The sequence below is a fragment of the Argopecten irradians genome, chromosome 11 (assembly GCF_041381155.1).
Source record: "Argopecten irradians isolate NY chromosome 11, Ai_NY, whole genome shotgun sequence".
Lineage (NCBI taxonomy): Eukaryota > Metazoa > Mollusca > Bivalvia > Pectinida > Pectinidae > Argopecten > Argopecten irradians.
In genome coordinates, this window is record NC_091144.1 from 29174495 (window position 1) to 29199528 (window position 25034).

At 34.9% G+C, this 25034-nt stretch overlaps 4 protein-coding genes across 5 annotated transcripts; 3 read left to right on the forward strand and 1 right to left on the reverse strand.

Annotated features, from left to right (window-relative positions):
• Positions 1-347: 347 nt before the first annotated feature.
• On the forward strand, positions 348-4450 carry LOC138335232 (transcription factor IIIB 50 kDa subunit-like). Of its 2 annotated transcripts, XM_069284222.1 has the most exons (3): positions 348-495; positions 2034-3306; positions 4267-4450. In XM_069284222.1, the coding sequence occupies exon 2, from the start codon at positions 2038-2040 to the stop codon at positions 3259-3261; it is 1224 nt and encodes a 407-aa protein (XP_069140323.1). In that variant the 5' UTR covers positions 348-495; positions 2034-2037; the 3' UTR covers positions 3262-3306; positions 4267-4450. The 2 variants fall into 2 exon arrangements, with proteins under 2 accessions (XP_069140323.1, XP_069140322.1); XM_069284221.1 differs by having other exon boundaries at positions 2034-4450.
• Positions 4451-7289: 2839 nt separating this feature from the next.
• Positions 7290-12821, reverse strand: LOC138335227 (toll-like receptor 4). The gene is given in 3 exon segments (XM_069284214.1): positions 7290-9871; positions 9874-11163; positions 12684-12821. Coding segments are annotated over 3 exon segments (2478 nt in total). The 5' UTR covers positions 12745-12821; the 3' UTR covers positions 7290-8744.
• Positions 12822-14566: 1745 nt separating this feature from the next.
• On the forward strand, positions 14567-17530 carry LOC138335231 (toll-like receptor 3). Its single transcript, XM_069284220.1, has 2 exons — positions 14567-14793; positions 15897-17530. Exons 1-2 carry the CDS (start codon positions 14730-14732, stop codon positions 17390-17392), a joined length of 1560 nt encoding a protein of 519 aa, XP_069140321.1. The 5' UTR covers positions 14567-14729; the 3' UTR covers positions 17393-17530.
• Positions 17514-18450, forward strand: LOC138334533 (toll-like receptor 6). Its single transcript, XM_069283189.1, is given in 1 exon segment — positions 17514-18450. A coding segment is annotated over 1 exon segment (837 nt). The 3' UTR covers positions 18351-18450.
• Positions 18451-25034: the final 6584 nt, after the last annotated feature.

Genomic DNA, 25034 nt, shown 5'->3' on the forward strand with positions numbered 1-25034 from the left:
AAGTTTTGTTAAAATCTATTTGTCTACAAGCGTCTTTAATTTTATAGAAATTGATTAGGAATATACATATACATATATATATATAAAGCCAATTAAAAGTGTTCTAGATATATATATATATTTAATATACTATATACATATGTAACCTTTATAGTTATCTACTTGTAGTCATGAATCTCTAGTCATAAGTGCTTTAAAAGTTGTCCTGTATGATGTCTACTTTGTGTTATTATAAATGTTTTGAATGTAAATGCCCCCTGCGGGACCTTGATTGGTTTAATAAACATTGTCTATTGTCTATTGTCTAATATATAGACCCCTACATACCATATCAGACCACTTGTAACCTAAATAAGTCGGTCGCAGTGCATGTCTAGATCGAGGCTACGTAAACCAGTGGAGTTGATCGGCAAAACGAAAGTTGGACGTTGTTCTCCACGATCAGCTGTACACGTTTTGGAGTTCGTGATCGGCTGTTGATATTCAACCCTACAGGTAATGATTAATAAAGCTGCTCTTGTTCAGACTAAATAAAACCGATGCTTTATGTCAGTCGTTTCACCCCAATAGTAACTGCTAGTTAGTAGTATACTGTCATGTATGATGTTGTACATGTTATACATGTATATATAATTAGGCCTACTGGGACCCAAATTAAAACCAATAGTCGTGACGGAACAGTAGTAATCTAGATTTCCGAATGTCTGGAGCTGTTGACGAATACTACATGATGGTGTTGTTTTGTTTATGAGCAAATAACGTGTTTTGGGAGATGCAAACAGTTATTTTTGCTATTCAGTTGCTATTATTATTTATTATTTGTACTGTTCCTTCACTGGTTGGACCTAGTACCAAGAAGAGTAGGCTGATAGTTTGAAACCTTTGTCCTAACCACAGGGTCTCTTTAAGTTCTTAATAATGGGATACAGTAAATAAGATGCATTGCGTTTATTTACATACATTATATGCATTTATGTCCCTGGTGGCAGTGTGATATAAAGGTTTATTTACCCGAAGGTGTGATATTTCCCCGAGGGCTTGCCCACACTGCCACCGGGGATATAAATTGTTTATTCTACTGAAAATTCACGATTCGCTACTCTGGGTTAAATATTACTTAAATTTGCGATAGTAAAAATGGCGTTTTACGCTTCTTCCGTCATTGTTGTACAATCGGAAGGGAAGATAACTACGGTCACAATAGGGGCGAGCACCACAGGGAAATACATCCAATGTTTCATTTCCCTGTCATGTGATGTAGCCTAATTCAACTAATCACATACACTGTTATAAACATGAGGTTTAATAATACATCATAAGGAACGAGACCCTTTGATCTAACCGTACAATTAACTGATAAATGCACAAGCTCACATGTTTGTCGCAGCTAGGGGCCAGTAACTACTGTTTATATTATAATATAAGTTTTCAGTCACTGGGTAATGGGTATTGGGATATAACGTGCCCATGCAGTGACTGAAAACATATATTATAATCTAAACAAAAGTTACGGGCACCTGTGTGCTTTTGAACATGAATATGTTGTTTTTTATATATCATTTCCAACACCAAACTAAAATATTTTAATGATTTATTTCAAATCTAGCTATCTAGGAAAAACACATTCATGACCATATTCACATGAGATATTGTAGCTATATCTGTACATAAATTGTGCATTGTATCACAGAAGCAGACACCTGTGATTGTACTGTAGAAATCCAAGGTTTCGAATACACCTATAATGTATGATGCATGTGGGAAATATGGCTAAGTGGTTAAGATATTCTGACATAATACCACAGGCCCTCCACCTACGGGTGGTGAGTTTGAATGAGAATCCCATGTGGTGCATGCATATGATACATACATTTTGTACATGTACAGAAAATTGACAGTAACTAGGTCCTCGATCAGGAACATCCTTAATAATTAATAAAGTGACCCTGGTTGTTAATAGGATATTAAACCTGTCAAACCAATTAACGAGGTAACCTACATATGTAACTAACAGTTTGTATTTTCTATTTAAGGACTATGTCAGACAAAACTTGCACAGTATGTGGAGAGAACTCGATTGTTCAGGAGGCAGAGGGCGCTGTCTGTATGAATTGTGGAACTGTCCAATCAGAGCAGTCGAATTTTGTATCAGATGCGGGAGACGTCGGCTATCAGGATCCAGTATACCTTCACTCTGTACTTCCATCCCATGCCAGGCAGTTAAAAGCAAAACGGGAACAACCAATTATCAAAACGTGTAGGAAAAAACTGCAGTACTTATGTGTGAAGTTGTCGTTCAGACCCGAGATGGTTGAGGCAGCCAATTCTTTGTTCCAGAGAGCACTACAATACAAGGAATTTAGACACATGTTAACCTATAACAAACACATTCTGAGCCATTGCTGTGTATACATAACAGGGCGACAGTTCAATTTTCCAATCACGATCAAAGAGTTCTGTGCAATCACTCGCCAATCTGTATCGGATGTTGCCAGACTCCATAAAAGATTAATTTCTAAATTAGAAATTGACATTCAGTATCAGAGTATCGCATCTCTGATCACCTATCACCTATCTAATCCAGTGTTCAACAGAGAATGTCATGATATGGTGAAGGACATCGTGAAATTATACGAACGACGAAGCAAATCCAACAGTCCACATCGGGATGTGATCATTGGGCTCGCTGCTTATCTTTCCTGGGGTTCCATGAATCTAATAGAATACAGCAAAACTAAGCTTACACAGTTTGCAAAAAAACACAAATTTATTTATACTGCTGTCTGGAGAGAACGGTTTAAAGAATTGAATGATATTCTCACTGATGTTGGGAGTCGCCTCCCTTGGATTACTACAACTGCCACCCCAAATTTCACTGTAAAGCATTTGAAAGATATCTTACGTTTTCAGAATAGTCTACTGCTGAAAGAAATGCTGCAAAATGACTGTGAAATTGAGGAGGATGAGAGTGACAACCAAAATGAAGAAGTTCAGGAACTTAATAAAGAGGACTGTGATGGTGAAAATGCTGAAGAAAATAGTCAGGAATGCATGTACATACTTGATGATAATGATAAATCAGATAAACACGAGAAAAATGTTGGTCAGCCAGTGTCAAAACGAGATGGTTCTGATAGTGTAGGATTGGAGTCTGCTGACCCAAAAAATGTGAACTTTACAGAGCTTGCAGGAAAAACCTTTGTGTATCATAGCACATTTCGCGTGATCACTGCAGACTTACCACAAGATGGGAAAAAATGATTGATGTCATGATCGGTGTGTGAAAATTCTCTGCTAAATTACAATGTATGTATATGTCATTGTTTTTGAATTATTGATTTCAATGTTAAAGCCAAATATAATATGTGTTTCAGGTATCATTCTTTTATAAAAAAAAACAATGGTTGGTAGGTACATTTAGGCTTTTTTAGCCCACCATCATCAGATGGTGGGCTATTCAAATCGCCTTTCGTCCGTGGTCCGTCCGTCCTACATCCGTCTGTCCGTTAACAATTCTTGTTACCCTTATTTCTCAGAAAGTACTTAAGGGATCTTTTTCAAATTTCATATGTAGGTTCCCCTAGGACCCTAGTTGTGCATATTGTATTTTGGGACTGATAGTCACCTAGATGCCTGCCAGGCCGCCATCTTATATTTTGATAATTAAAGTTTGTTACCGCTATTTCTCAGAAAGAACTTAAGGGATCTTTCTCAAAATTCATATGTAGGTTCCCCTAGGACCCTAGTTGTGCATATTGCATTTTGGGACTGATCTGTCAACAAGATGGGCGCCAGGCAGCCATCTTGGATTTTGATAGTTAAAGTTTGTTACCGCTATTTCTCAGAAAGTTCTAAAGGAATTCTTCACAAATTTCATATGTAGATTCTCTTAGGGCCCTAGCTGTGCATATTGCATTTTGGGACTGATCGGTCAACAAGATGGCCGACCGGCTGCCGTCTTGGATTTTGAAAGTTTAAGTTTGTTACAGCTATTTTTCGGAAAGTACTGAAGGGATTTGTCTCAAATTTCTTATCTAGGTTCCCCTTAGACCTTAGTTGTGCATATTGCATTTTGGGACAGATCGGCCAAATAGTTCAGGAGAAAAACACTGACCAATAACAGGCTATAAGAAAATTCTTATGAAGATGACAAAGAATGACACCCAACTGTAAATCCACAATGTACAGGTTTTTGATCCTTTTGATTTATAAAATTCCTTTGATGAACATCAAAGTACCAAATTAACTGTTCATCTATTGTTACAGACACGGCCTTCAGTTTTACTGTGAGATAGTCCAGGGGTGGAGATAACTACACTGAAAGTAACCCCTAGAATATCAAGAATGTTATCAAACTTTATTTCGACATTGAATTTTGTTTCTTGGACATTTTATGACATGATTTGTACATAAAATTCTAGTGCAAAACAAATAAGAATTTTGAGTTTTTTTTTTTTTTTTTTTTTTTGATGATTAGATAACTGAATAAAAAGAAATGGGGTATAAACATTGATTTATACGGTTGGTAGGGTTACTAGAAACAAAATGAGTATACAGTGTAACGTTTCATAGACAAATCCTGGCTATTCCAGTGTAATTTTCCTTAATTGATACAAATTACAACCTGTATAGTGGGAGCCATTTAGACAAGTTGAAACATATACTTTTTGCACTGTAGGGTACTGTTTCTGCTTAATTTTCATGTTCTTATTTGTCCTGCAGTTAAGCAAAATGTTTTGCTGTCCAATGCCAGGATAACATAGATGAGGGACTTCAGTTTGTGTTGTGGCCTTGATTCCTTGTCCTTTGCCTTGCTAATGCATACAAATTATCTTTCTATATTCATATGCTCTAGTATATCCAATTTACTGCATGAGAAAGGTCACAAATGACAAAGTGGTTAAGATGCATGTCTGGTATTCTATCGATGGCCCTTCACTACTGTGTTGTGGTGGCCAAGTGGTTAATGTGTGGTATTCTATCACTGGCCCTCCATCTCTGAGTTATGATGGCCAAGTGGTTAAGGTGTCTGGTATTCTATCACTGGTCCTCCATCTCTGGGTTATGATGGCCAAGTGGTTAAGGTGTCTGATATTCTATCACTGGCTCTCCACCACTGAGTTTTGTTGGCCAATTGGTTAGCACTCTAGGGGTTAATGTATTGAAAACCATAAGGTTTGATGATCCGTGAAAATCATTCAAAATGGCTTCAGATGCCTTATAAACGTTAGATAAGACACTGACATTATTACTGTAAAATTGTTGTTTTTTATGCCTTATGTATGTTTAGATGGAAACTTTCCTGTAGAAATCACTAATTAACACTAACACTGTAAAATGTGTTCTCCCACTATTCACTGATTCGTCACCGGTTTTAGCCGTGGGAGATTTCTCTGTCTAACCCCACGGTATGACAGATTGTGCGCGTAAACCTTTTGAACCTTAAGACAATTAAGTGACGTCATGACTCCATACGGTGTGGCGTGCATTGTCAATGACGTCATCAATATTATTGACATGCAGACGATCGATGGAACCATGTTCATATTGCGGTGAAAATGCTTCTTTTTAGGCTATTATTTTTTTTCTTTTGATACGGGAGAAAAAGAATCAGTCCCTACCTATTATGGTGTAATAACAAAATCACAACCCTCGGGGGAATTCCTAAATGTTTAACCCTCGCGAGTAATGTTCAAATTAGCGTAATCGCAATCGACGCATGAATACAAACCCCGAGCGGGATCGGACTACTTTTGGTTCACACTTCGTTAAGATTTTGCGTCATGATAATCTAGATAAAGAGTTGTTATTAGATTTGTATTTAACATCAAAGCAGAATATGTGTTCAAGCATTGTAACGGTAATACACAACAAAATGAATCGTTGGTCGCGGCTACAACCGGGGGCTTTCCAGAAATATTCGGGCAAATCCATAGTTACGTCAGTATGTTTGTACAGAACATATGATTGTCTGAGAACGATTCTGGGAGCGTCTAAGTGAACAATAGGTTAACAGATCACAATCATGTACAGGTTTTCAGTTGAAGATATAAAATGACAGGTAGCCTATCCGAAACAGTATCAACAGTTTTATCCTCCGTCTTTGCATTCAAACACACACTATGCAAACACTTATCTATCCTCCGTATATTAAAATAAAAAGGCATGACTATGAAGAATTGAGTCAATGTCGCGTTCGTACACCGATACATACATAACAAACATTCAGCAGCTAAACGGTCATATCATCAATAGGCTATATCATGGTAACTTTCCTCGATTGGAAATCAAATGTGGCTGCTCGCTCCACTTCGGACCGTATCACTACCCTGACAACGATACATACCTTGTACCGGTAGTCGTTCCGCATTGGGTTTTTTCAATATATATTCGAAATGGACATCATTGATATATGATCAAATTGAAAAAAATTAAAATAATTGAAAGGTGTCATTGTTATATTTCAAATCAAATTGCAGCTATAACGTTCAACAATCGGAACTGTATCTTCGGCCATCCTGACTACCGTAGGTACCCAGCTTAGTAAACAACATAGTTTTATATTTGATCAAGAAAATGTGAAAATAGGCTTATTTATGTAAATATATAGATTGAACCCCTGGAATACAGACATATTCAACATGCCAACACGACAATACCAGTCTATAGAATGTTAATTAGTTTCTGTTCCTGCTTAGCGCTCAGCATTAAGGGAGTGGGATGCTTGGTTTGCCAGTTGCCAGCTGCAGTATAATGTGACCGGGTGGGATGTGTTGCTTGGTGTCCTCGACAGCATATATAATTAATGGTATATCACTAATGGTCGAAATCTTGCAATTATAAAATTAAATAGAGTTGAAATGTCTCTCCCCCTCTGGTTTCTTCATGTCAATATAAGGTTTTAATATGATCGGTCGCAGTGATGATACTTAGTTGTTCTAAAAGCAGGACATTTTGCATTTGAAAATTATTGGAGAAAATGTTGTTTTGTTTTCTTCTAAACATGGAACTGTCACTGATGTATTGAAAGATCGCGTTCTAAACACATTATTTTAATTACATTGTATTTCAATGTAAAGATTGTATCACAATGTAAAGAAATAGCGCTCAATCTAGAAGAACAACACGTTCCACAACTGACAAGATTTTGGCATATGGCAGAAAACCCGTTGATTTATTCTACAGTAACTACACTACTACCTATCACTTTCAAAACAAGAGATCAAAGATAAAAAAAACAAATGTCGTTTGTAAACACAATTATAGATATATAACACTGTGAACTGCAACATCCTATCGATGAGGTCATTGAACTAATTGAAATAATAGCTAATTCATAAATATAATACAGAAATAATATTAATCTTTTATTTTTTTATTGCATTTAAAATAAGTTGTTGACATACAACACCTCTATTCATGTGATAAAACTTCAGACTGGGAAATTCGGGTTTAGACGCAGCCGTTGCACGCAGTCCTTGTGATCTTTAAATGGAATACAATAATTCTTCTTTAGTATTATATCATATACATGTATATACCAAAATAATAGGTTAAGTTCCTCTCTTTCCCCTGCTTTTGATGGGTTGGGCTAGTTTCTGCTCGATGATGCTTGGATAGGACATATTATGATCTAGAAGTCGTCTTCCAAATCAACAGATATATTGGTATAACAGACGACTCTTCCCACTCTCTTACTTTCTCCGCATGTTTTTACTCTTCCTACTCCATTCCTATTTTGTTTTCACTTAACGTAACTCTTCTTTAGTGTCTTTATCCAGTGGCGACTTGTCCAAAAGTGACAATTATACAATAAAAGGATGTACATGACCAACATTTATAGCGAAATTATTTGAATACACATCGAATTGAATTCGAAAGCTAAAAGTTATTATTGTCATTATCATTAAAATTACAGTCATTTGAATACATACGAAATATTGAATACAAAAGTAAATTTAGTAAAAGAAGATAGACAACAACTTTTCGGAAATATAAACATCATCCTCGATACTCCAGGGGTTCTGATCACATACGATCTCTACACCCCTGGACTATCTCATAGTAAAACTGGAGGCAACTGGAAAGAACAGGTAATTTAGTCCTTTGATGTACATCAAAAGAACCGTATAACGGCACACTGTGGTTGACTGTGTGGCTTTGAAGTTGGGCGTCGCTCTCTCTGTAGTCTTCAAAGGAAATCTTTGCAGGCCTGTGATTGGTCAGATATTTTCTTCTGAACTGCCTTCAGTTTTACTATGAGATAGTCCAGGGGTGTAGAGATCGTATGTGATCGGAACCCCTGGAGTATCGAGGATGTACAAACATTAGAGGGAACAATATAATACTAATATTAAACCGATAATGTATCAGGATTTCCGGTTGATGATAAATTAAAACTGTCCTGAGCACAAAATATAGAATGAGCAAAAAATTAAATTTACTTATCCTTAATATAGAATCATGAGAAAATATGAACTTTAAAGTAAGATAATAAAAACAAAAGTTATCATTACATATGGACATACATGCTACTGCGATAATACCTTCGGAAGATCTCATATCAACAACAGTATAAAAACTAGTCAGAAAATGGCGCTTTTACACAAGTAAATAAATTATTACTTATATCGTTTTCTTATAATTAAGTTTTAATAGTGTTAAAATGTTTACACTAGTAAACAGGGAAATAAGACAACATCAGATCTCTAATTTTTTCTGACATTAAGTCTGATAAAATATATTTATAAAGATGACTCTGTTTCATGTTTGGAATTGAAGTCACCATTTCGTCTTACAATCCGACTTGACAATTTCTCCCAGAACTTGGTTTGTGCTCCAGTTAATTTGTCCAAAGTTGTATTACTTTTATTTGGCCATCGTAAAGGACCGATGGTTTCCCAGTTGTTCCGCATCAGTTTGGGAATTTCGCTCTTTTGTATATTGTTTAACAAAACAAAAATATTCATATTTTCTCGTTCAACACGAAATGAATATTCATAAGTTAATCTCATAGTAAATGTTGTCCATTCTCGTTGTAAAGAAGCATAGCTTACAACAAATACAGTTTGACGTGATGAGTCTATAGCGTCCATGATGTTATCAGCTATGTCTCGTCCTGGTGTAAAACCTTTATCCTCACAGAAGTATTCAATTTCGTTATCATCTAACCACGGAGCTAATGTTTTCGCAACCCAGCTAGAATCTTCGTTACAATAAGATATAAAGATATCATTTGTATATGCTATGTTTCCTGCAGGAACACGGCACATAACTCGTAACCACACACTGCGTCGCCATGCCTCTCTCGTAAGGATACCCAGCACAAAGAAAACCACGGTAAAGATAATTGATATGATAAGCCATGTTTGCGAAACACAGTGGTCTTTAAATTGATCAAATGATTCCAAGAATTCAACGATCTTCAATAGGTTGCCTTCTGACGTTGAACACACCAATTCATCTTTTTTGTATATAACATTTGTCAATCTTAACCAAGAGAGAAAATCCAAGTGTTCACAATTACACACGAATGGATTCCCGAATAACGAAATTTGGAAATCATCCGATTTCGATTTCAGTTCCTCCAGACAAGAATATTCAGAATGGTTTACTGTAGACAAGAAATTATTACTCATATCTAGTTTCTGTAACTTGATTAATTTTCGAAGTAGGTTATATGGAATTCCACTAAGATAGTTCCCATCCAGCTCTAGGGTTTTGAGAGAATTCATTTGATCATTGAACAAGTCAATATTAAAGGTGTTAATATTATTGGAAGAAATATCGAGGAAGGAAAGATTATACAGGCCCATGAAGAACGCGGAGTTTGTTGCAAACACTTCTCCGAGATCACATTTTCTGGCGACGGTCGCGATAGATTCGGAAGTACGGAAAACATCCATGGGTTTGGTGATGAACACTTAAATCCAGACACATCTAACACCTTTAAATGGGGAAGTCCTTTTATTATATTTGAAGGACATGACGAATGGCCGTTTGGATAACTAATATTTAGCACCTCAAGTTTGTTATGTCTTTCAAATCTAACATTGTTCAACGATCCAGATATTCTGGAAAAAGAACAGTTCATATAAATAAGATTCTCTGGAAGAAAAAGAGTCCGTTCCCGATGGAATGAAATACTCCTCTTACTGGTACCCCTGTTGCGAGTATTTGTACAATCCAGGTGTGTAAGCGATGAGAAAAGAACTACTAAAGAAAACATCTGTGGTGAATTAAACATGTTCCAAGACACATCTAAAACCTTGATACACTTCTTAGTGGTCCAAGCAGTCATGGTATTGGTGCTGATTGTAGATAGACCAGACTCAATTATTGATAATTTTGTAACACATATAGATCCCAGATAAGTCACATCTTTTTTCGTTAGGTCATAGCCTTTTGTGAAACGTTCCTTAAATCCTTTCATGTATATTTCATTCATTTTTCTCCCTCTCAGTCCATATAGTCCACGAAGAGCGTTATGAATATCCATTCGCGAACCAAAAGCATGAATCTTAAATACCCTTAAGGCGTTGAATGGGGATAAAAAGTTTTTCTCTATATTTCTAATGTTGCCATGTATGCTAAGTTGCGTTATGTTTGATCCTCTTAAACCTAGAAATGAAGCATTAACAATAGACAGGCTGTCCATGTTAGGTGAAGTTAGCTCTAATCCTTGCAACATTTCAAGGGAGGAAAATGAATCACCAAAATAAAATCCGTCGAAAATATCCATGAATAAGAGTTTAAGATTACTTAGTGTCGAAAGAGCGTTTTCAGGGTAGGCTTTGATCAAATGAAAATTATTTTTCTGAATTTTTAAATTTGTAAGTTTTTTCAAAGGTTCGAAAATGTCAAGGTCCAATGACATATGATCGTGTTGGTTGTTCGAGAGATCAAGTTCCTCAATATTAGAAAGATCCTCAAATACTCCGGATAAGATTCGAGTGATACGGTTTGCTCGAAGATACAAGGTCTTTAATAGTGGAAGCGTTGGGAATGAGTCTCTCTTCAAAACAGTTATATTGTTGTTACTTAGATCCAAAGCAGTCGTATTTGTAGGTAAATCGTAAGGTACAACAAGCAGGCGGCATCCCGAACATATCACGTGACTCTCTCTTGTTAATTCCCGGATGTTACAGCAGACCGGAACACAATCTTTAATATAAAAAATATCCCTATAACATTCAACATAGTTGTAAGGCTTATAAACATAACAATTCATAGTATATACAATTGGCAACACAGTTTTAAGTGAAAATGGCGAAAGAAAGCTAAAGGTGGTAAAAATGGTGTTAACAAAATGTATATCCCGCATGATTTATAATGAAATAAAAAAATAGTCTCCCGTCAATAGCCTAGATAAATAAAATCATTAAAATCATATTATACATAGTACCATACTCCATTAGACCATACAATTTACAACACCAAACGTTAGAGGTTAAACATCATATTTCTAGTTAGTCATCACAAAGTCGTTTACAAATATGACACAAAAATGTTCTAAATCGGGATTTGAAAATCCCAGTTTCTCATACATAAGTTGTACTAGAGTGATACGGCACCGCTTAATGAAACGCGTTCGGGATTTCCATGATGGCAACACCCATATGAAAGATACGCTTCAAATGTAAAAGCCGAGTATTTCTGTGTTAACAACAAAATGTATATAAAAGTAATACGTAATAATTCGGCATACTTTGAAATAAATAATTGATGTAATTTCATCGGATATTAATGCTCTCTATCTTGGTTTCATCAAAGCGATGTTTTTTTTTCGGAGACAAATGAAAAATCTCGAGTCCGCCATGTTGGATCCAAGTGGTACGCTTTTGAAAACGAACAACCTGTACCAGAACAGTTCTTCTGGCACGGCGCGTGACATTTGAGATATAGGATGCTAACACATTCGTATCGATATCACTGGTACGAATCTGTAAAAGAAACGAACGGTAAGTATGCATTTGTTCAGCGTGTTTCTGGTGTGTATGTTTCGCAAAAGATAAACGACGACGTGTTCTGAAAGGAGAATATTAACTTTTAATTTCAATGAGATTACATCGGAAAGCCCGTACATTTAGTATATGATAGACGGACGCGACATATCCTAGCCTGTTTTCTCTTCTCCTGTATAAATATCAAAGTCTCTACTTGACTGGATAATTTTAAGCGAAATAAATAGAATATTACACCTGTTGCTACGTAATAAGAAACTTGAACTTGTTTGATTGTTATATGACATAACTACTCATTTAAGATTATTTTAGATATTCGTTCTATTACTATCAAAGCTAGTCCGTATTTCGAGGCAATCCCTAGGGTGTTCAAATTTAATATCAAAAATAGCATAGTATGGTCACAGTGTAGTTACAAGACACAAACCCTTTGACAGATTTATCTAACTAACCAAGTATAAAGATTGCGAAAAATAGATTATTTGAAACAGAGGCTTAAGTAACTGAACGTTTTACCGGTCAAACAAGTGTTTTAATGTCAATTTTGTATAGCAGTAAGCGATATCGACAAAAATGTACCTCTCACGTAAGCATTAGTATGCTGGGATATACAAGTATTTTAACTACAGGTTTTGATCTGTTGCCACTGTATACTTCCTAGAATAAATATATCATAAGACATGATTCAGTATTAATTTACAACAATAGATGATCACTTACCCGAAGGATGGAAGGTCTGAACTAGTACACATAATGTGAATAGGAGCTTTGCGTCAGCCATGTTATATTGCCTACCAGGAAGCTTTTCAAGTTCGTGTAACGGTGGCTTTGGAACGAATGATTTAATATTTGTAAAAGAAACCAGAAATAGAACGAACGAGAATAATTAAGGAAAAATTGAGATGACCTATGAAAGGGATTTTAAATTGATTTGGTGTTTAGTTAGGACTGTCTTTCATGACATATACATAACCAGTGACTGGAATGTCTCTAAATTTAAATGCCTCTGAATAGCGTTCCAAGGTCAATAATTTCCGAAAACCGATATTTGATTCTTACATAAGGAAATGTTTTTGACGTATTTGAAACGTATTATGATTATGATAATAAGAACAGCTCGTATTTGATATCGTTGTCCGATATCCAATACTTCTACAAGGTCAGTCCTAATCTCCTCGAGGTTGAGAACAAAAAGTTGAGACAGACGTTTCATAAAAACCCAAACACTATACTACCAATTAGTCAAATTACGTTAATTCGAAATCGATATAAAAATAAAATTCGAGATGTAAGAGTTTACACTAAGCATTCTTATAAATTAAGGTTTGATCGGCATCGACACCAATATTACGAACTTAGATGCCATTGAGGAGTATGCAAGTGACACTAACTTATTTTTAAGCATATTGATTTTGAATTTTCACGCCCATTATTATTTTCATATATAATTTGATATTGATCTGGATATGTTATCAAGATTTGAAAAAAATCTTTTTAGATCGCGAAATACATTTCAATTGGGTACGAAATAAGATCTGAAGGGTCCTTTACTGTAGTCGAGTTCACTGTCTCCAACTGTAGCATTATTTTAGTTTTACTCCCTTGTATGGATCTAGTATACTCCAATTACTGCGTTTCTAATAGAGATTACATGTCATATAGCCCGCGTCTTTGTACATAAAGAGTTATCTGTCCTTTTAGGTAGGTTTTGATTATGACAAATGTGTTTACGGTCGAAGAACAAGAAAAATAGCCAATATTGTTTACGTTTCCCTCCGTCCTATTTAAACCACGTCACTGTCGTAAATTTATGTGACATTTTTCAGGATATCGATATGTTCACATTTAAATGAGAATATGTGGTCAATATTTTACATTCTACGCTGTTAAAATGATAAAACATTTTGTAAAACATAAACAAACCTCCCTCTGCGATGACTCAGTTTAATTTTAATTAGATATGGATATCTTACAAGTGTGTTTTAAACTCCAAACATTTTAATGACTTTATTTATTGTTGTCGATTGATTGAGGTTACACCTGTTCACCTGTTTTCAATACCTTGGGCAAAAACAACTGCGCCTTGAAAGTTTCCCCTTCATGACTGTGTTATTTAGGACCAGAAGTTTTAGGAGATGACTAACATCATATTTCATACGTAAAACGATACATTATTTTATATTCCATAAACAGAATTGTTAGGTGTACTAACGTAACTAGCGAATTTTAGAGTTCTAAATATATCGACCAGCCTTACCCCTTACTTGGGTTTGATTGAAATAACACAATACAAAAATGTATAACGCGGAACATATACATCACTGGTAAACATTCGGCGTTCAGTCCACAGACCACATAACAAACGTATTTAAAATCTTCTCTAATGAAGCGCATTCAAAATAATATCTACGTTGTACTCAAAATATTAAATCCCTGATACCCGAATTAGCTGTTGAATTAAATGACTATTGACATTATTAGATTTTGTGATGACATGTGTAACATACATAACCATATTACGTAAAAGTCCCAATGTACCCTGTTAATAGACCTGGCGAAGTATGATCACTTACATACCTTCATATTTCTTCCGGGTGTGAATAAATTCCATATAAACACTTCCTTCACCATTGTATGACTCTTGAGTCCGTCCACGTGTTTATTTGTTAGATTGACATCTTTCAAGTTTATGCAACACAGTCCTATTGACACAAGTTTCCACTGTTGGTTTTTCTGCCATCTTTGATTCATGTTTCACAGCGTATAATGGATATCAAGGAATTCTTCACCATAACCTGTGTTTTGTTTACCAGTGTATGGCAAAGTTCAGGTAAGTTGTAATTAGTCATATTCATTATTGAAGTAATAGCATAACCCAGTACATTATAGATTGTTTATTCGTCTGTCTTATAAATATTTCGTCAGCGTTTCTATTATTAGAACACCCTTTGAATTTTCGACCAACTGAGCTTTTAATCATGTTTACTTGCGTTAGTGCCATACTATGAAACTGTGTTGCCTTTGAGCTTGTTTATTCATTAATTATCTAAAAAGAAAATCTTTATTTTAGTAAGAAAACTAGATTATTTTGTTCCATGCGTATTGTTAAAAATAGGTTTCACCCAAATAAATATAAAGAATACGATTTAAAGTTTATTTTGTACATTGGTATAATCTTCAGACCATTTTCAATACATACGGCGAACAATACATGTGGACCGTTGCCTGGTTTGACCTAGAAAATACTCTAAAAATAGAACGAAGTCTACAACACTTCATGTTACTGACATTCGCTCGCTAGTACACCAAATATATATTTAGTCTGTCACTATGTGGTGCAATTTAATGGTGACAAGCTTAAAATACGGCTTCTGTTTCTTCATTTGCTGCATGTCATCTCTGACTTTCATTCCCTAAATGCTAACGATTCCATTTTAATACCCTTCTCTTTGTTGCCGATTCAGATACATTTTTTCTCATACGCTTTCGTTTAGCCAATTCGTAATAAATCAAGGATTTTCTTCAATTTTGTATTCAAGACATTCTTGTTCAATCCCATTCGCATAACAAAATTAAATTGAGGTATTTTTAATGATTTTTTTGTCTTTTCTTTCGTTTATTGGGTTTTTTTTTATTGTTGACTGAATTTAATGCGCGTTATGCTATGTACCTATGTATTGATGGAATTTCTCCCACAAATCATTCCCTTTATGCTTTTTTCAGGAATAGAAATAGAATGATTAAAAGTATTAAATAAATCTATTTATGAAAAATTTTGTATGGTGATATATAACATATATTTTTTTTGTAATTGTATACATTCCAACGAGCAACACACTTTGGTGTATTTAAGTGATCTCTGAAATGGCATAGTCATCAAACAAGATCGTTAGTTTGAGATATAATCAATTAATGATATATATTTTATTTTAGATTCAGTTCCTGTTTGCTGTAGAATATCAAACCTTCAAGGAAAGAGTCACGTGATATGTTCCGGATGTGGTCTTCTTGCTGTACCCAAGAATTTGCCGACAAACACGACAGTTTTGGATCTAAGTAACAACAAGTTTACTTCTCTGGAACGAGGTTCATTTCCGGATCTTCCACTGTTAAAGATATTGTATCTTCAAAGAAACAAACTTGTAAGAATCACATCTGGATCATTTGATAACGTCTCCAATATTCAGGAATTTTATCTCACAGACAACAAATTAGAACAATTCTCTATGGATATGAATGTATTCGAAATTCTGAAAAAGCTTAAGACATTAAAAATTCAAAGAAATAACTTCCATATAAAAAAATTATACCCAGAACAGGCTTTGTCAACCATTTCAAAACTTGAATATCTTTCGATGGATATTTTTGATGGTTTTCAGTTTGGGAAACGGATAATTAACCAAACAAATTTACGAAAACTGCATCTTTCTTCAAGAGGAACAGGTGGTGTATCGCTACTTAATTCATCATTCGACGGTCTCGCCACATCAAATGTAAAGGAACTCATTATCATAGCGCCTTTTCGAAAACTACAAACCAATTTCCTTTCTCCTTTCGGAGATCTTACCACGTTAACATTGAGAAGTACAGGTACCGGAGTGACTCTTCATGATGCACTTGGTGGTCTTTACGGTATAAGAGGACGAACAATGGAGTCATTGATAATTGATGGATTCCGATATAAATTTACCAAAGGTGTTGACCTAAGAGAATCAGATATGTATAACCTCGGCACAATATGTGCCAGAAAAATCCATCTGATCGCTAACGCTATATCAACCATAGGTACAGATGCCGTGACGGCATGGACAACTAAAACCTGCATTGAGGAATTAGATATGTCAGAAAACTTGTTCTATTTACCACAATCTCTTCCTCTGTTAGTGCTGTTCCGTTCATTAGTTCACTTGTACGCTACAAATTGTTATCCGAAAACTTTCGGGAAACGAAGCATTTTAATACCAGAACGAATCGGCTTCTTACCACAAAATCTTACTAGTATAGATATTTCTTATAGCGGATTTTCAGGGTCAATTCCAAATTTTACTATAGAAACTAATGGACTTAAAGTGTTGAATGTGGGTTATTCTGTTCGCCATCCAAGATGTGATTATGTAGTTATCAAAGGTCTTGTCCATTTGCAGGAATTAGACATGTCTGGAGTCGACTGTTCAGAAGTGTATCCAAATGCGTTTTCAGAAATTCCCAACCTATCTAGACTTACTGCAAGGAAATGTAGACTCGGAAGTATCCTAGGTTCGAACGTACCAGCTATATTCAAGGGACTTAATAATCTTTCCTTCGTCGATATTTCAGCAAACAAACTGCAGATTTTAAATAGTCAACTGTTTGTAGATCAAAAGGAATCTCTCAAGTATTTGAACCTTTCCGGAAATCTCTTGGATCATCTCCCTACACAGCTATTATAAAATTTAACAGTTTTAGAGAATATTGACATCAGTGATAATCTACTTAGTACCCTAACCTATCCACAATACATATTACTTGATGAAATTAGTGCCAGATCGAACGATTTCCAAATTGCGTTACATGGAAATCCATTTGTGTGTAGCTGTGAAAAGGAAAAAAAAAAATCCATTTGTGTGTAGCTGTGAAAATTTGGATTTCCTTACGTGGATAGAGGCTACCACTGTGATATACAAAAAAGAAACTCTTTTGTGTGTGACTACAGAAGGAATCCAGGTAACGATGGGAGATTTTCTGGAAACTTTTGATCTATTTAAGGATAAATGTGTGTCTCAAACATGGCTTATCGTGTCTGTTAGTACTACGGTGATATTCTTTGTATTTGGTATCCTCACTCGAGAGGCATGGCGACGTAGTGTGTGGTTACGAGTGATGTGCCGCAATCCTATAGAAACTTCGAAAAACAAAAATGATATTTATATATCCTATTGCGACGAAGACTCTACTTGGATGAAGAACAACCTATTACCTTGGTTGCAAAAGAATGAAATTGAATTTATCTGTGAGGATAAAGATTTCACGCCAGGCCGAGACATTGCTGATAACATCATGGACGCTATAGACTCATCACGTCAAACTGTATTTGTTTTTAGTTATGCTGCTTTAGAACGAGAATGGACAACATTTACTATGAGATTAACTTATGAATATTCATTTCGTGATGGAAAAGAAACTATGAATACTATTATTTTGTTAGACAATATCAAAAGGAGCGAATTTCCAAAACTTATACGAAATAACTGGGATATTTTTCGTCCGTTAAATTGGCCAAATGAAAATAACACTATGTCGGCAAAAATGGCCAAGGCTAAGAGCAGGTTTTGAGAAAAATTAGCAAAACGTATTCAAAGAAAAAATGACGTTTTGATGTCTACATCTGTATCTGAGTCAATTTTGTAAAGAGAAAAATATATTCCATTTGCATGTCGCTCCTTCTTATTCTACATAAATGTTATTGTAACCTGTTTTACTTTCATTATACGAATGTAATTGATGTAACAGCATAAAAATTATAAATATGTATCTTATATTTTGTCAGTGTTTGTTGAATATATTTATTCTTAGATGGTTAGCAGCAGAACAACGCTCCATGATTTATATCAGAATATTGTAACAAAATTTAAAATGTCTAATTTAGTGTATAACTCCAGCAAGCGAGGTTCATTGTGTTTATGGAGCAACGCTCATAGTCAATAAAAGGAAGGTAGCATATTCTCTGCGGTGTAGTAAAACATGTCGACCACCTCTGTATAGAGATCACCTGCATAATAAAATCACTTGCGCATGTCTCAAAATGGTAAATTACAAGACAATGTGCCGTGTATATAACAGCCACATAGCTGTAATACATTTATACCTGTTCTCTTGTTCCTGGTAGAAGATTGGAATGTACCTTGATATACTACACATTATATGCTATATAAAAGCATACCATGTTCAGATGTCAAAGATCACATTGAGTCGAGTTTATACACCTACCATATTGAACATGTAAATTTTATATTTGTGAATGTTCCTCGGTGTATGCTACAAATTATATGCTATCTGAAAGATAAGATCTTTCTGTGTTCATGTCATGTTCAGATGTCAAAGATCCCATTGAGTCGAGTTTATTCTACCATATTGAACATGTAAATATATCATTGTGCAGCTTTTTGTCCAAGAACTAAATTATTTTATTTTAAAATGGCTACTCCCGGGATCCAGTGCGCGAATTCTTACCAGCGTCATGGCAGAGCAATTTGGCTTCACATCAACAAACACGGCGTGTCAAGTTTTTGAGAGTTTATTATAACCATTGACAAGATCAAGTTAAAAGTAAACGATAACAAATTATGTACAGAGAATACACGAGAAATGGTAAAAAGAAATATTAACGCACTCAATTATACATTAACTTGATACGTCTAGTAAAATAAAAAGTGTTGTTTTTCGAAATAAGTGAATTGCGGCGCCATGGATGCTTAATGGATTAAGTTGCGTATTATAATCCTTGCTTACCCATATCCATCTTTTTCTTTAAATCTGTAAAAATCTGCATTTTGAAAAGATTTTGTTTTTTACTCATGAGCAAACAGCTATTATATGTCATGAGATAGAGCCTGAAAATATACGTGTACTTTTTTCTCGAAATGAATCTTTATAACAAGCATAACCACAAAATACAAATATGTCCTCTCACAGGTGGAAACTTATTCGTCGTACGCACTTTCAATCACACATATACCTTCACTTCCACACAATATTGTTTGTAAATAGTATTGTGCAAACTTTTACATTATGCTAGGGAGATAATTATATGTATACAACCGGAATTTTATCGTTTCACATGGGTCTATTTCTTGGCACTGAGCAGTTCTTCGATTTCTATCGGTGTTGGTTTCGCGATAGTGAATATCGTGATTCTTTATACCTCATCTGATAAACGTTGATTTTTTATGATTGAGGACACTTTTTAGGACTGTTTGCTAAAATATCTAGAATATCTCATAACGGATTGTCTATAGGATATCACAAGTATCCATAAATTAACATACCAATGCGAGGACTTAAGATAATAGTAGGTCAGTTGGACAAAATAGGAGGACAACATTGTATTGTTAGAAATTCCTGAAAACAAACAAACATAATAGATAAAGTGTTTTAGAGGAATAAACGTTCTCGTTGATGTACAGAAAAGCCAGAAAAGTCCACTGTAGTGAAATGTATGTGAAATGTTCAACCTCGCGTACTGTCCGCCATTACATATCGTGGTCGGATGTCTTTGTCCGAACTCTGGCCCGTGACAGTGTAGTAAAGAATGTTTTGTCTAGAACTACTCAAATTGGTCCATTTCAAAATAAGTTCGAAAATTAACATTCGCATATTTATCTTTCCAATATATTGTGTGTATATTTATTTGCGGAGATAAACTTTCGCGAATTTGCTCTGATCGCGAAAAACGCCAAAATAAAGCTCACGTAAAAGCAAGTTGTTTACATTAAGTGGAAAAGCGTGGTATTGCAATATTTAGACAGTAGCGCTCATTATGAACAAAAAAGTCATGCCGTTGACAATTCGTAGTCTTCTGGTCGATTTTGAAACTGACAACATACAGAATATGGGAGGCAACTCGTATTACCTTTTGTCACGTTTATTTTTCTATAAAACAACAAGTGACCGAGGTTTGAAGGACTCAACTCATTAAGGATAATCTGGGTGGCTGTGTACATTTGTTATTTTATGTAATATAAATAAACTCACCTAAAAAAAGTGATAAACGTATTAGTTTTACATTAAAACTAAGTTCAAATAGCACAAATTAAAGTGAATAGTCGGGCAAAGGAAACCAGTCTAAATGCGTTCTTTGGCCTTCCAAAAGTCATTGCATACCATAATGATGGTCAAGTTCTGCTTACGGTGTCCAGTTTTGACCATTGAAATTTTAGGGAAGCCCCGTGTATATTTAGCACAGTTCTAAATATAAATTCGCCAAACTCTTTCAAAACGAGGCTGCGTGGAAATGTCAACATGGACATGTGTTTCCCAGTCGTGTCGGTTTCGTTTCGTGTGATTAACAACTAATGCGGTATGTAAATTGTTGTTTTGAGATGATACATTTGATGCAAATGAAGTATTCTTACATTAATGACAATGCCTTGTAATCATTTTTCGATAAAAGCATCTTTAGACATGGAAATCGACACAAATATTCGCCGATGCAGAGATGGGGCCCTGACAAGGGGCAATTATTGCAGCATCGCAATCGTCGTATTTCAAATCAACCAAATCATGAAGGTTAAATACAAGTAATCGTAACATAATTTCCCATTTAAAATCACACGAAAACGTTCCATACAAGGTCTATGCATGTAGCTGTCAAAGATGTGAAAATAAATTAGCTCATACATAGATATTTTACAAGTACAATATATGTGTTCAATTATTCGTGAAGTTTTTTGCTGAAATTTAATTAAATTATCTATGTCTCTGTTTTTTTTTTTTGTAAAAAAATATTTGAGTTCTGGAGAGAGATGACATGAATGTCCAGCTGGAAGGAAAGAAACTTTTATGATGTATATGTATTGTACAATGTATATGTAAACGTACATACCATGTAGCTGTTATAGAATTACAACTAGGAAATTCTCTCAAACATTGATAATATTTAATTCTTCGCATTCATGTAGGGCTATGCTGTGAGAATTAACACATCATATATATTTCCAGAAAACATATAGGCCTACATGTATATTACTGTCCTTTTCTGTTGTTTATTGTTCTTTTTTGTGCTCTGGCGAAAAAGATGATTGAGTGGGGAGAAAAGTAACTAATTAAGAGAAATGTGTACAACAGTACTTTGTCTGTAGCCGAGTGGTTCTATACTGTTTTAATAGTCCAGTAATTAAGAATTGAATTGAAAATTTCAAAATTAAGATGAAATTGAAAATTCCATTTTTGAATGAAGCGGTTCCCTCCTTTGAGAGTACACAGTGTGTATACCCTTTTTGGTTTTAAAGAATAATACCTGAATAGGAACCTGAAATAACATGACAATCAATCACTGGACAATCAGGTATGGTGTGTGTTGGGGGGGGGGGGGGGGGGGGCTAAAAGACAAGAATTATGAGGTTGGGAAGTTGTAACTTGGGTGGGGGTTGAAATATAGAAGAAATAGCTACAGATAACTGGAAGTGGAAGGGTTTTTTATCATTGATCTGGTCATTGCATATTTGGGGTTTACATGGCTTTTTTTGGTTATTTAGTTTCATTGATTTTGGAGCAACTTTGAATTCATATGGTACTGTATATCTTTCTGTCTTCCATGTGTAGCTATTTCTTCTGTATTTCACCCCCCGCCCAAGTTACAACTTCCCAATAGGTACCACTTTTTTGTTTAGAACTCAAATCAAAGACGTATGTACATAGTACTACATACTACATTTTAGTCTATGTGTTTGTAATCACTGTTACTACAGTTTAAATACATAAATGTTCTATGTACAAGTTACACATAGACAATAAATGTGGAATTTGGTTCAGACAAAAAGATTTGTAACATTTCAGATAACTTGCTAGTTTTTTGGTTTTATTTGTATGCTGAGTCTACTCTCTTGTAAAGTAGAATTTAGAAATCCTAAGACAATGGTATCTATATTGCTATATGTAAAAAAAAATCCTTATATTTTAAAAGTAATTGAAAAGCTATCTCACTAGCCCTGCCAAACAAATGGGCAGGCATGTGGATGCAAGATTATAATCACTGGATCTAGAGGACTAATATAAACAAATATTTCTACAAAGTTAAACAATGAAAAAGTATAGCATCATAATTTTATTTAATGATTACAGTTGAAAGGAACATTTAATAAATTAAAACTGTTTAAATGTTCTGATCATGATCTTCTAGGTCCATATTGGTAAAGTTTACTTTCAAGAGCACTCAAATCAACATTCTTCAGTCTTCATATGATGCTAATTGTATGTATATGTATACATACACTTGTATACAGGTCCAATGGATCAACTTGCTGTATTCATGTCACTATGCATGCATGGTGCCTGAAAAAAAAGAACCAACAATTTTTTATATTTGTTGAATATGTCAAAAATTGAAATGATCAATTTCAAATTTATATAAATGAATAAATGTAGGTTATTTCTATAGGTTTTTTTTTATTTTAGGGAAAACCTTTTATAAGTTGTGAATGTGTCACTGATGCATTTAATAGCATCAAATATTTTTCCAAAAAAGATACAAAATTCATTATATATAGTTCCAACAAAAATTCAGAATAATTATAAATGATACATGGCTGCAGTACATTTCAACTCTGTAAAGTTTGTCATATACACATGAACCAGGTACAGTTGTAATAAATATACAAACACTATTTATTATTATGACCAGAAATAATACTGTATGTGTCCTCCAAAATATATCTAAAGAACAAGCTAAAACCTACATGTACATATTTATATGTATGTGTATACCACTACCAGAACATATACAGAACAATAATTTACAAATTAAAAATCTATAAATATATACAACAGAACTGTATGAATAGACCGGTAGCATAATATAGATTGATTGAAACAAATCTTAGCTTGATAATGCACTAGCGGTTACATTCTAACTGTACATGCATTACAACGGTAAATTTTATAAATATATACAGGGCATTACCCCTAAAGAGGCCCCATAAATGAACCGCTATTTACCCAAGGGTTACGTTTTACGCGATTGGGGAACAGGTATGAAACATGTGACCATATGTGACAACTCATTCATGAAATCAAAGTACTGAAAGTACTGAGAGCTTAAGGCAAGTGAAGAAATTTAATTTGCAGGTATTCAGACGAGTAGACATAAAAAACTAGTGTTAGCTTCCCAAAAAGCTAAGAAGGCTACCATACAGTATTGTTTATTAGGAAGCAATGATAGGAAAGCTTGACAAATTGTTCTTTTCACAGTTACCTAGGGTAGCTGCCATAGTTCTTATTCTCATTTTTGAATAATGATAATTCAAATGCTTTCACATTCATTGTAAAAGATTCAACTTTATGATATTCATGAAAGGGCCACTAGGCTACCTTTCCGAAACAAAAAAATTAAAAATCTTTTTATAACAATTATAATATAATAAATTGAAGTTTTGCCTTGTGGCGCAGAAATGGTCAACTAACCCATTGCAATTATGACGACGCCAGGAACATAATACAACCTTCGATACGAAACTTAACCTTTTATTTATTTCAATAAAGTTGTTCATAATGTGAAGAGGGCCTTTACCTTATGCTAACAAGTTTTCGTCAAATATACACTATACTGATATACATTTACATGTACTTGGACAAGTTGGTGAAATACATAGTATACAAGCATAACTTTTCGGTTAAAACTGTACTTACTTTAGCGCATACAGTTCCACAAATATCCCCTAAGTAAAGCCTAACTTTGTTTCAGCATCTCCCATGTACGGACAGTTTTTACAAGTAGGTCATGACCATCTAGCGTACAGTACCAGTTAGGCTATATCTAGATGCTCCACGCGCTCCCAGCAATGTTTCTATTCAGTACGTGTAGCGACGCCTTATGTGATTTCTGAGAGTAATGTCCAACAACCAGAAAAAACATTCAAACTTCTCTGGGTTTATCTAATGATAATTTGTTTGCAATGATTTCCCCACTGGTACCCCTTACACACATGAAATCTTCAACAACAAGTAACCAATTTTTTGTTTGCCCTGCAGGTAGGGCGTTAGAATTTTACCTGCTGCCCTTATTGCATGATCGTAGAAGGCGACTAAATTTAGGATCTTATCTTTTCTATTCTTCCTAACTTACTTTATCTTTCCTAATGCCTCCATTGGCACGCCTCACTTTTGGCCTTGAGATGAGCGTTCGCCCCTGTGAGGAAGGCTCTGGTTTCTGTCCCCTGGCCGAGACAGACCAAAGTCTATAAAAGTTGTAGTTTCTGCTCCTGCTTAGCGTTCCGCATAAGGGGAGTGGGACGACTGGTTTGCACGTTGTCAGTATAATGTGACCGGGTGGGGAGTGTTGTTTTATGTCTTCAGTTGCATGCTTCAGTGATATAGCAC

Bases quoted from the DNA above. Each gene is read 5' to 3' on its own strand.
- LOC138335232 (XM_069284221.1), top strand. From the start codon at position 2,038: ATGTCAGACAAAACTTGCACAGTATGTGGAGAGAACTCGATTGTTCAG.
- LOC138335231 (XM_069284220.1), top strand. From the start codon at position 14,730: ATGGATATCAAGGAATTCTTCACCATAACCTGTGTTTTGTTTACCAGT. The intron at 14,794-15,896 runs GTAAGTTGTAAT...ATTTTATTTTAG, and splicing joins CAGTGTATGGCAAAGTTCAG to ATTCAGTTCCTGTTTGCTGT.